A 12869-nucleotide genomic window follows, 5' to 3' on the forward strand; every position below is an offset into this window, starting at 1 on the left:
TGTGGCCCTGGAAAAGTGAATTAATGTGCTTCAATTACCTGATCTGTAAAATGAAGGGGATGGACTAAATGGCCCTCAGCTGCCTCCTAAGTAGTGCCTATTAAGTTAAATTGAACCGAACTGTAACACAGTATACAAATGTGAGCTAATACCCTTAATAATAATTAAAGTGAGGAGGTGGATAAGAGAGATGTTGGGGAGGTAGAATTGGCAGAATTTAGCTGCTCCTTATATGTAAGGAGTGAGGGGGAGGAAAGAGGCAAGGGTGACTCCAAGTCTCCAGCCAGGATGACTGGGAAGATGGCAAAGCCATTAATACCATTAATAGATTTAGGGGAAATCTATTGAGGTCAGTTTTGAGCAGTTTGAGACTGAGATGCCAGTGGGACATGCAGTGGACAGTTAGAAATACAAGGCTGTAGAAACTGAGTTCCATTTTGAGGGCAAAAATAGAGATTTGGGAGTCAGTGTGTTCACAGGTGTTTTGGAGACATGGGAGTAGATGGAGTACCATGGAAGGGGGTATGGGGAGAGAAGAAAAGGGGGTCAAGGGACTTGGGGTATGAGCAATACCTACATTTAGGGACTAAAAGGATAAAGATTGAACCATCAGAGATACTGAGAAGAAAGTCAACCAGCATTTATTAAGTCTCCTCTATGTGCCAGGTACTGTGCAAGGCACTAGAGATACAAATGCAAAGAATGAAAAAATCCCTAATTTTAAGAAATTTAGTGTTTAGCAAACTAGTCACACAAACAGGAGACTCAGAAGAGAATGCCATCACACCAAAGGATAACAAAGTGGCACGAAGGAAGAGCAGATCAATAGTGCCAAATGCCACAAAAGCATCAGAGAAGATGAAGACTGTGAAAAGATCTTTGGAGTTGTCAGGAAGCCTTTAATAAGCTCAGATAGAGAAGTCACAGTAGAGAGGGTAAGAAGCCAAAGTGCAGGGGGTTGGGAAGTCCCAAGAAAGTGGAGGCAACAAGCTTAGAATGAGTTTTCCCCAGAAGTTTTGCAGTGATAAGGATAGAGATGAGGTCACAGCTTGAAGCAGGAGTAAGGTCAAGGGAAAGCTTTGTAGGATTGGGGGAAAAGGGAAAAATGTGAATGGGTTTGTAAACAGATGGAAATGAACCACTTAAGGAGAGATCGAAGATGAGGTGAAAGATGACCAGTGAGGTAAGACCTAAAGGAGATGAGAGAGGTTCAAGGGAACAGGAATCAAGATGAGTGCCAAGAGCAGGCAGAGGAGGGAAACAGAACATCTGGAATTCTGGACCTCAGAGGTAGAACAGTTTCAGATAATGGTATGATTTGTCCTTCCTGGCACTGATGAGGTTGAGTGAGAGACCAGAGTGTTAGAAGGATCATTAATGTGGATCAAGCATTGGGTTTGTAGTCAAGATACCTGAGTTATGCTATTAATGACATTTACATTTACACATCTGTATAACTGTAGACAAGTCACTTCTTTTGTTTACTCAATATAGTCATTTATAAAATGGACTGGCTAAAATATCTGTTTACTTAGTTTTCAATTCAGTTGTTTTTTAGTCACGTACAAATCTTCAGAATCCCATTTGGGGTTTTCTTGGCAAAGATACTATAGTGATTTGCCATTTCCTTCTCCAGTTCATTTTACAGATGAGGAAACTGTGGCAAACAGGGTTAAGTGACTTGCTCTGGGTCATACAGCTAGCTAGTAAGCGTCTGAGGTCAGATTGAACTCTGGTCTTTCTGATTCCAGGACCCCTTTTCTATCCACTGTGCCTTATAGATGCCCTGGCATATAAAGTAAGGATGATCGTGTTACCATTGACTGCCTCAAAAGGTTGTTGGAAGGAAAGTATTTTAAAAACTTATAAACTGCTATGTAAATGTGTGCTATTGTTACTAATTTTGATGATAATACCTTTGCATTCACTGAGTGTCTGCAGAGTGCAGATAGGCTGAAGAGGAAAACCACGTGCTAAGATTATTGAGGAAAGTTAGAGGATGTCCAAAAAATTGGTATAGAACAATAAAAAGGATGTATGAATTTAAAAGGAGAGGAGATTGTTGCATGATGAGAGCAGAGCAGAACAATGGCCTTCTGGAGTGAGGAAAACCTATTTCTCCTCCTGGTGCTATGAGTTTGGAAGTGTAAGAAAAAGATAATTGTAAGAAGTGGGAGAAGTTAGTAAGAAATGTAGTATCTTCAGAGGAAAAGTCTTATTTTAGTAAAAATAATAGAAGAGAAAAGAGTCTAAGAGGAGAATAATCAAGGATAGACATATTTGTTGACAGTTGATCAGATCTCCAAAGGGTATAATGTCTAGGGTGAAAAAATTATCCAAACTGAGTAAGGGTATAGCTTAGCTGAATGGGATGAGAGCGTGAGGAAAGATAGCCACTAAAAGGAATATATTTGGACTGGAGATTCAGAAGGGTCCCTTACTAGAGTTAGTAATATTCTTTGTCCTAGCAAATTACCTTTTAAATTCCATATAGAAAAGAGTATGAAATTGATCCCTAATTCTGTGGTGAGGTCATTGTGCTTAATTGGAGAATTATTGGCAAACATTTCAGTGCCCTTTATATCTATAATAAAGTAAACATTTGTGAAACCATTAGATAGGTATGTAGGTAGATAGATAATTTAATAAGTACTTACTATGTCCTAAGCATTGCGTTAAGCATTGAGGATACAAATACAAGCAAGCAAGCATGAGGCATGAGGGGCCTTGCCCTCAGGGAGCTTATATTATAAGGTAGAAGACATTCTATTGATCAGAGTGGCCCATACTCATATCAGACACTTTTTGCAGCTTTCTGTAAGCAGCCATGCCTTGACTGTCTAGAAGATTGTGTTCAAAATGTTCAAATACAACTGGACACACACGCAAGAATCATTTTTGCATGAAACTGTTTGGAGGCCTACTTACTTAAAGAAAAATACAACTTGTCCTTCCTGGATGGCTTTTTTTTTAAAAGAACAATGCTAAATCTAATATAGTCCTGTAAATAAGTTGACTCTCAACTAGCAGACACCCTTATGGCAGAATCTCTTGGTCCCTGAATCCTTGAAGTTTCTCCTCAATTCCATGATACAGCAGTGAAGTGTTTCTCCCCAACCCCAAAAGAGCCAGTATCCTCTTCCAGGAGTCTTTGTTGTTTAAAGGGAGAATAGAAACACCCAATCAAACTGTAAGAAGAAGGAAGCAGAGAAAAGAAGCAAGCTGGCCTGTCCTAAGACCCTGGTAGGAATTTCTAAATGGCTTATTTAGAGACAAGGCTCAAATAAACTCCATATATGGCATTCACCTGTCATCACCCACCTCACTCCCACCCACGCCCCTTCAGGAAGTACATGATAGATATTCAATAAATACTTCATTGAGTTGAATTGAAGATTTAAAAAAAACACACTTGGCGCAGTGGATAGAAGACTAGGCCTGGAGTCAGCAAAACCTGAGTTCAAATGCAGCTTCAGATGCTTAACTATCGAGGTGACCCTGAAAAACTTCTTAACCTCTGTTTGCATCAGTTTCCTCAACTGAAAATGAGGTTAATAACCACTATCTCAAAGGGTTGTTGTGAAGATGAAACGAGATAATATTTGTAAAGCACTTAGCATGGTGCCTGGCACATAGTAGGGGCTATATAAATGCTTATAAATTCTCCTTCCTCCCCTTCCCACTTGAGTTTGAGAGCCCCATGTTTAATAATGTAAATAAAAACTCTCCCTCCATCCTTCCTACAATCCCCTAGGAAAGCTGTGTACTAATTGCTTCCTGGATAGGGCGCCTTTGGAATTTTTAGAAAATTCCCCAGATCCCTGGACTGGTGGATTAAGAACAAATGTTTTTCATTTGGGTCATTTGAGAGTCAGTATGGAGTCCATCATCAAGACAGCATTATTTCCTCCACTACTGACTCAAGAAAAAGAAAGATAGAGATCAGCTGTATTTAACAAAATGGACTCTGCTTGTTTATCCCTTTGTTAGCATTTATATAGGGCTTTAAGATTGGCAAAGTGCTTTACTATATTCTCTTATTTGGTCCTCACAACAACCCTGTGAAGGTAGGTACTATCATTACCCCCATTTTATAAATGATGAAACAGGCTCTGAGAGGTGAAGGGACTTGTCCAGGGTCCCATAGTTAGTAACTATCTGGGGTTGGTCTTTCCTACTCTTGCTCCAGCACCCTCTCCACTGACCCACCTAATTGCCTTCCTTTGAGTTTAGGAATACTTTTATTTCAATGGATCTGCGATCTGGTCAGTGTAGACCCTCCCTCCAACATCTCAATCTACCCATGCCTCATTCTGTGTGCATCATAAATTCATTCTCCAGGGGCCTTTCCTTTAGATCTCCGGATGTTTCAGTACCAGTGGAACATACAAGCCTCTCTATGGGCTATCCCTTGCTCTAGCTACATGACTGGTTTTTCCACTCACATGTCTCACCAATGATACCCTTTATATACTTCTGTGGAGTTCTCATGACCATCATGGTACCTCTAAACTGCTCTTTGGGTGCCCCCATGACATTAGTTCTTCTAAAACTGGCATTCCATAATTTGCAACCCTGGAGCATCACCAGAAGGACTCTAATGTATCTATGATCACAAACCTAGAGCTGGAAGGAACCTCAGAGGCCATCTAGTTTAATCTCCTCATTTTACAGATGAGAAAACTGAGGCAGGGGAAGGTTAAAGTTACTTGTTGTAGTAAGTGTCAAAGGTGGGATTTGAAGCCAGGTTCTCTGAGTCCAGGAAGAAACTTAAAAACTCATTAAAAGCATTGTACAATTCTCGAAGGACCATCTGATCCATTTTCTTCTCTTCAGTTCTAGAGTTCATTTTCCATTCAGAGTGTCTGTCCAAGCTCTTTGTACTGAATGAACAGCTCTAGAGAATGTCCATCCAACTGTATACCACAATCTAGACAATAAACTTTCTTTTTGAAAGACTTTTTTAAAAAGTTTCCTTGGTATGTTTTTTTAACATTACATATCTTTAGAGATTACTCTTACATCAGGGGAGTTCTTTTGTAACAGTAAAATATTTAAGTTAAACTGATAATATGGTGATCTCATCTGAAAGTGCATTCAACATTCTGTATCTGTAGCTCTCTACCCACCTCTCTGTTTTTTTAAAAAAAATGAACAGAAATCTACTTTCTCTCCTTCCTTGTTATTCATTTGTTTTTCAGTTGTGTCATACTCTTCATAACCCCATTTGAGGTTTTCTTACTGGAATGGTTTGCCATTTCCTTTTCCAGCTCTTTTTACAGATAAAAAACTGAGGCAAAAAGGGTTAAGTGACTTGTCCAGGGTCACAAGGCTACTAAGTGTCCGAGGCCAAGATTCGAACTCAGGAACATGAGTCTTCCTGAATCCAGACCCAGCACTTTATCCACTTGCCACCTAGATGCCCTTAAAGGAATATTACTAACTCTAAATAGGGACTCCTGAATCTACAGGACAAGCAAACATTCCTTTCAGTAGCTACATTTCCCCATTTCGTCATCCCTATTCAGCTTAGCCCTTCCCTTACCCAATTTTGACAGTCTTCTTACTCTTAACAGTATATTCTTTGAAGAATGTATGATCAGTCAACAGACTTTATCCTTGATTCTTCTTCTCTTAGACTCTTGCCAGCTAGTAAAATGGGGCTTTTCCCCTAAAAACTTTGCATTCCTTACTGCCTTCTCCTACTTTAAGCCTATCCTTTTTTACATTTCTAAACTCATAGGGCCAGGAGTAGAAATATGTTTTTCCTTTATTCTCCAATGCAAATAGAACTTTTCCTTTATCATCCTCTTTACCATCAGTATCTATCTCTTTGGCTATTCTAATAGACCTTACCACTGTGAGCCCAGAGTTCAGGAATAGGAATGATGGTGGTATCAGGTAGTTGGTTGTTTCTTGTCCTTAATCTGGAAGTGCAAAACAGAACTCCATATCTTCCTGCCCTTGGGCTCCTGCCTTCCAGCTGTCCTCATGAAATAACAATAATAACAACAAAATATTTATCTACTGATTTAAGATTTACAAAGGAGTTTCCTCACACAAATTTAGGCTGGTCAGACCAACCTCCACATTTTAGTACAAGTATTGTCATTTTTAAAGATAAACTCAGAAGTGAGATGCCTTGAGCATTGAATTTGGAGTCAGAGAAAAAAGTTAGCATCAACAGTTTTGTACTCTACCACAAGTGTGACCTTGGGAAGGTCACTTTAACTTCTAAGACTCAGTTCCCTCGTTGATAAAATGAAGAAATTGGATGTTATGGCCTCTAAGGTCCCTTCCAACTCAAAATCTGTGACCCTCTGACTTTTGCTTAGCTCCAGATTGCAAATTGAGGAACAACAGCTAAAAGTTGCAAAGAAGCAAGTTTAGGTTTGTTGTTAGAAAAGATCTGTTAAGAATTAGAGCTGTGCTGGTGTGCAGTAGATGCTTTGGAAGGTAGAGGGTTCCCCCTCGATGGAAGCCTTCCAGCAGATGCTGAATGGCAGGCAGTAGGTTCTCTGTTCAGTCTTGGATTCTACTCAGTGGCCTTTGAGGTCCCTTCCAGATAGGAGATTCTTGTGCTGACTTTCCCCATGCCCAGCCCCAAACCATGTTTATAATGTTTCCTTTGTCTCATTGAAGTGGAATATCCATTACCCCAGTGGATTATAGCCTCAGGGTTTAGGGCAGTTCTAGTTTCCCAGAACGAAGTTTTCAGAGTAATATCTGTCCAGTAAGAATAGTTGATAAAATATTGGCTCCACCACATTCTTGAAAAATAGAGAATTGTCTCTAATTTCTAGGGAATTTTGTTTCTGCTTTGAGAAAAAGGTGTCGCTGTAGAATCATGGAATTCAGAACAGTTTTTTTTTTTTTGCAACAACGGAGAATGTGAGATGGGGTGATGTAGAAAGACAATGGCTAAATACATTGGGCCATCCCATTTTCAGGGATCTAACCTTTGATTTTATTGGCACAGGGAACTCCCTTGAGGAAACCCTCTGTCTCAATGTCCTAATACACTTGCTCTGCAATCTGTTATTTTAGAGAGTTTTCTGGGGCACCAAGAGGGTAAGTGTCTTGCACCGGGTCACCAACATCTGTCAGAGGAACAACTAGAACCCAAAGCTTCCACTACTACACCATGCTGCGTTTCTATCATCCTTGCAATTTTAAAATCTGTATAACAACAAGCACACCACAACTTAGAGGGTAATCCCTCAATCTTGTCAATTCATTGATAGCTTCTAGTTCTCAGAAGAGCTATTAAGGGACTCATCATAGAAGACACTCTGCTTAGATTCTGGGAACATGTCCCCTGTCCTTGGTGCTGAAGTAGCATCTTAGCATATCTCAGCTGGAGGGAAAGGTTTGCCCTTTGACTAGAAGGCAAATGAAGCCATGTGGTTCAGTGGAAAAAGCCATGGATTTGGAGCCCAGAACTCTGAATATCATGCTGGGTTCACAGCATTGATTTAACTAATAGAATGAAACAGTGGACCCAGATTTCTCTCTTCTCCTTCTTCCTCCCTCTCCTTGCCCCTGCCCCAGTCCCTTGCCATTAAATGGAAACCTATCTCATTGCCAGGTGATCTACAACCAGTCAAATGGCAAATGATATAGTTGGTCAACTAGGAATTAGGAAGAAAGACCTGAATTCAAATTAGGCCTCAGACACTAGACTGTGCAACTCTGGGCAATCATTTAACCTTTCTGCCTTAGTTTATTCATCGGTAAAATGGGGATAATAAGAACACCTGTCTTCTAGGCTTGTTGTGAGGATTAAAATAAGGTGATAATTGTAAAATTCTTTGCAGACTTTAAAGTGCTATAGTAAAAGATAGCCATACTGGCTCTGTTTCTCCCCAAAGGCATAAACAATGAATAGGACCTAGATGAAGAATTTTGACCTTTTGCTGTATTCTGAAGGGATAGCGAGGTGGTACAGTGGATAAGTATAGGACCTGAAGTCAGGAAGATTTGAGTTTAAATCTTGCCTCAGTCAATTATTAGCTTTATCTCTGACCAGTCACTTCATTTCTGTCTGTCTCAGTTTCCTCATCTGCAAAATAAAATTGTTTTACCCCATGACCCCTGTGATCCCTTCCAGCTCTAAATCTTTAATCTGTCATCCTATGGGCGGGGGCATGGAGAGATTTTCCATACTGGGAATTCCTCCCACTGATGAAATCATAGTCCTGGACATTAAACACACACACACACACACACACACACACACAGTGCTATCAACTTAAAATTAATATGACAGAATATACACTTTGTTGTTCAGTCATGTCCAACTCTTCATGACCCCATTTGAGGTTTTCTCTGCAGAGATACTAGAGTGGCTTGCCATTTCCTTTTCCAGCTCATTTTATAGATTAGGAAACTGAGGCAAACAGGGTTAAATGATTTACCCAGGGGTCACACAGCTAGTAAGTCTCTGAGGCCAGATTTGAATTCAGGTCTTCCTGATTCCAGGGCCAGTGCTCCAGCCCCTATGCCACCTAGCTGCCCTATATTTTTTTCTAATATGCATTAAATTTTAAAATATATATGTATGTTAGGTGATTTCTTCAAAGACCATCTGTGGCTAAATTAATATACCTCACACCAGAAGGATATACAGTAGATTGTTCTGTTTGCCCTGGCCTGTTGTCAGCCTGTCATCTCTCCTTTGGAGCTGCAGTGTTACTGCAGTGGATCTCTTTCCTACATGTAAATATTTAAGAACTTGACTGTATCATCACCTCCATGTCTAAAATCATGTAGAGCATATAAGGGGGAAAAAATCCAAGTCCCATGACAAAGAGCTAGAGCTGCACTGCTTGTTAAACACAGTTATTTGTATGTCTGTCACATCTCTTTCCTGTCCATTTTGTCCCCTCTTCTTTCCAGAGTGGCAGCCTGTTAAAGAGATCTTACTTTTATAATTTTCGCTTAATGAGTCCCCCCTTCAGTTCACTTGCCCCCTCACCTCTTCAGCACCATTGCCTTATGGGAATTCCCTTTTCCAGGCAAAATACTTGCACTGATGTCTCTCTAAGTACCTGTTTTCTTTGTGATTACTCCACTGAATTATGGTCAGACTGGGGGATTTCTGGGTCATTGAGAATATAAATTATTGGTAACCAGTAGGCAAATAAAGTACTATTCTTGTGCCACTCTGTTAGCTTTGTTTTCTCTGATTATAAGTTTGATCTTCAAAATACTTCATGTTTTATAGTAATTTCTGACATACCAGAAAGCCTAAAAGTTCCTCAGGAAAAAAAATTGACAAGTATTTAAAGAAAAGCTGAAAAATATTAGGCCCCTTACATTAATTTCTTTTTTAAAAAATAGCATTTCATCCCCCCTCCCAATTATATGTAAAAACAATTTTTAACACTCAAGTGTTTTAAAATTTTAGGTTCCATATTCTATGCTTCCCTCCTCTCCCCCCTCCCTAAAAAGTAAGCAGTCTAATATATGTTATACATGTATAGTCACCTCTTACATTCATTTCTGGGAGAGGTTTTTTGTTTTGTTATTTGTTATGTTTTTAGTTTGGTTTGGTTGGCCCAGACCTGTGATTTCATCTTTGCAGGGAGTACCAGGTAGTGAAGATCTGCAATATTATAGTATAGAATTTTTTTTAAAAAATTCAATTTTACTTTCAGTTCCAAATTCTTTCCCTCCCCCATCCATTGAGAAATTGAGAAATACAAAACCTATTACAAGAATGAAGTCACACAAAACAAATGTATACATTAGCTGTGTTCCAACAAGAGCAAAAGAAAGAAAGAAGGGAAAGGGATAAAAGAAAGAAAGAGAAAAGAACAATGCTTCAGTTTGTGCTCAAGAGTTTATCAGTTCTGTATCTGGAAGTGGATAGCATTTTTTATCATGACTCCTTTGGAATAGTGTAGTATTAAGGAGTTGCCTGGAGACACAGAGAGATTGGGTGACATGCCTCTGATCACAGGCAAAAGTTGTTATGTGTTGGGACTTTCACCGGCTAGATTTGAATCCCATTCTTCCTGACCCCAAGGTCCACTCTCTGTCTACACTAGCCCTACTACCCAGAGAAATGATCACTATAAAAAATTTTTTAAACATTTGCACAGTTATGTTCTGCCTTTCTTAGAGCTCTCCACTCCTTCCCAAAGCAAAGAGGTTCACTGAGTCACTCAGGTTTTCCTGATTTTGTTTCCTTCCCATGTCCAGTCTCCATCTCCTGATTCTTCCTCTCCCCGGGGTGCTGAATCGTCGAGCAGACAGCATCAGCAAGATGACCTAGGAGAATCCTCCAGTAACAAAGAGGTAGCGTGTAGCCATTGTCAATCCCACTGGTCCCTCTCTTTCTATGCCAGTTCATTTTCATGATTCTTTTGCCCTTTTTCCCCTTCCTCTCTTACAGATTACAAAACCAATTCACAGTAGGAAAATAAGTTTGGCTTTTAAATGTGTTCTCTAATGTATGCCTTTTTTGTTGTTCTGTTCTTGTGATTTCATTGGTGTTGTGAACTCCCCAGAGAGGGGAGCTCTTTCCCCAAAGTTGGTAGGCAGCTTTTCCAAAAGTTAAAGTCTAATTTAGAGGGTTGTCTGGGGTGGGGGGATGGGGGATAGATCTAAAAACAAAAGCAAAAAGGCCCAACCCCATTGCCTTTCTGATAACTTGTGTTGCCTTCTGATACTAATAAATTTTGGTCCTTCCTGGTCCTTCCCCATTATATATTTACTTCCATTTTAAGGGAAACCTGTTGATGATGATGATGATGATGGTGGTGGTGGTGATGAAGAAAAGGAAGATGAGTGCTGACTCAGCTTTTTTAAAGTGTCTAGTGGCCAAAAGAGAGACAGTATGTCATAATAGATAGTGGGCCAAATTGGCATTAAGAAGACACCTTGACTCTACCATTAGTGTGTGGACCTTAGGCAAGTCACTTAAATAAACACTTGCCTACTCTAAGCGCAGGTTCGGTAAAGAATGTTTCCTCCCCAGGGAATTCCCTACTTGATTGGAATCTTAGGTTTTTACTTCCCCTTAGAGAGTTCTAGAACTAGCCTACTCTAAAAAATTGGGGCTTAGGCACATGACTTGTAATTTTATTGGTGTGGTTGTTGTCCTGTGTTCTAGAAGAGGACCAAAATGACATCACTATGCTTGAGTCAAGATTCAGTGTGACCCACTGTGGCTGATTAGGCCAATACGAGCTCGGAATGCTCTACCATAGTTCAGACACAAATAGAGCATGTGAACATTTGGGGTGGATACTCCAAACTTTTGCATCCTGTGTTTGATCTGAGCTATTTCAGTTCTGCTCTGCTCACAGAGCACAGCACCTTCTCTGATGTGGGCACACCATGCTGAGTGGTCCTGTGCCAACGTCTCCCATGTCACGCAATCAATTCCAAAGTTCTTGAGAGAGACCCTTGAGAGGGTCCTTGTATGTCTTCTTCTGACCACCATGTGAATGCTTGCCCTGTGTGAGTTCTCCATAAAATAGTCTTTTTGCAGAGTGGATGTTTTGCATTCAAACAATGTGGCCAGCCCATCAGAGTTGCGCTCTCTGAAGCACCTTGACTGCTTTGAATTTCATTGGTGTAAGGAGCTCCCAGAAGAGGAGACCCTCGGACCAATGCTGGTCAGCACCCACTATTTTTCCAAGACTCCTACAGAAAGGCCTGTGATCTCATTGGTCTGTGACCTTCCTCTAATGCTGAAACAAAATACTTTCACTAAAGGAAAACCTTAGTTCTCTTTGACCTCTTTTATACTCTTAACAAATAAATGCTAGCACTAATTGCCATTTGTACCTATTAATAACCTGATACTGAACTCTGATATCATCTGTGTGGGAGCTCAGTTGCTTCTAAATATTGCAGGTTATTGCAATTGTCTAATTAACACAGAGAATATTTGTTTAAAAATTTGAAATACAAAATGAGTGATTGTGTCATGTTTTTTTTTTCTTTTGCTAAAAACAAGATGGTACAGATAACTTCCATTTATTTACCTTCAGTAACAAATCTGTTACTCATGAGGGGCAGCATAGCCTAGGTTCAAGTCCTGTCTATGACTCTGGGGAAAGTCACAGCCTCTCATGTTCAGTTGTTTCCAGTTGTATCCATCTCTTTGTGACCCCATTTGGAGTTTTCTTGGCAAAGATTCTGGAGTGGTTTGCCATTTCCTTCTCCAGCTCATTTTACCGATGAGGAGCTGAGGCAAACAGGGTTGGTTAAGTGACTTGCCCAAGGTCACACAGCTAGTAAGCTTCTAAGGCAAGATTTGAACTCAGGGAGATGAGTCTTCCTAACTTCAGGCCAGCTGCTCCATCCACTGTGATACCTACCTGCCTACTCAGCTCTCTGGGACTGTAAATTGCAGAACATTTTGGTAATCTGCATTGGTACAGGGATTTTCTTTGGGTTTTTGTTGTTGTTTAATAGTTTTTTATTTATTTTTGTTTCATCATAGTTTACCATTTGTTTCACCATTTTTGTATCACCATAGTTTGTATCACCATAGTTTCCTCCGTTATTCCTGTCCCTTCCCTCCCAGAGAGCCATCCCATATAACAAAGTCATTCTAAGGATTAACAAAAGGAAAAGAAAACTAAGCACAACTGATCAATACATCAAAAAAAGAATAAAAATATGTGCAATACTTGTGAACCTCTGCAAAGTGATTGGATGGATATGTCTTCTTATTTCTCTTCTTTTGAGACATGCTTATTCTTTATAATTTTGCAATATTCCCTTTTGGGTTTGTATGTGTGTTATAGTTCTTTCTGTTCACATGGTTATAGATGTGTATTGTTTTCTAGGCTCTACTTCATTCTGTATCAGTTCATGTATCATCATCTCTGGATTTATCACATTCATCG

The 12869-nt window shown here is 39.9% G+C and overlaps 1 protein-coding gene across 3 annotated transcripts in view; it reads left to right on the forward strand.

The window, feature by feature from the left end:
- APBA1 (amyloid beta precursor protein binding family A member 1) overlaps window positions 1-12869 on the forward strand; it is a 91486-nt gene that overhangs the window by 28486 nt on the left and 50131 nt on the right. For 2 of the 3 annotated variants that reach the window (XM_036737807.1, XM_036737808.1), the window contains exon 2: window positions 10207-10302. The exons of the other annotated variant lie outside the window; for it this stretch is intronic. In XM_036737807.1, the coding sequence (XP_036593702.1) occupies window positions 10207-10302 (96 nt within the window). The remainder of the gene's footprint in view (window positions 1-10206; window positions 10303-12869) is intronic. 3 annotated transcript variants of the gene reach the window in all.

Source organism: Trichosurus vulpecula, chromosome 9, assembly GCF_011100635.1.
Source record: "Trichosurus vulpecula isolate mTriVul1 chromosome 9, mTriVul1.pri, whole genome shotgun sequence".
NCBI classification, from domain to species: domain Eukaryota; kingdom Metazoa; phylum Chordata; class Mammalia; order Diprotodontia; family Phalangeridae; genus Trichosurus; species Trichosurus vulpecula.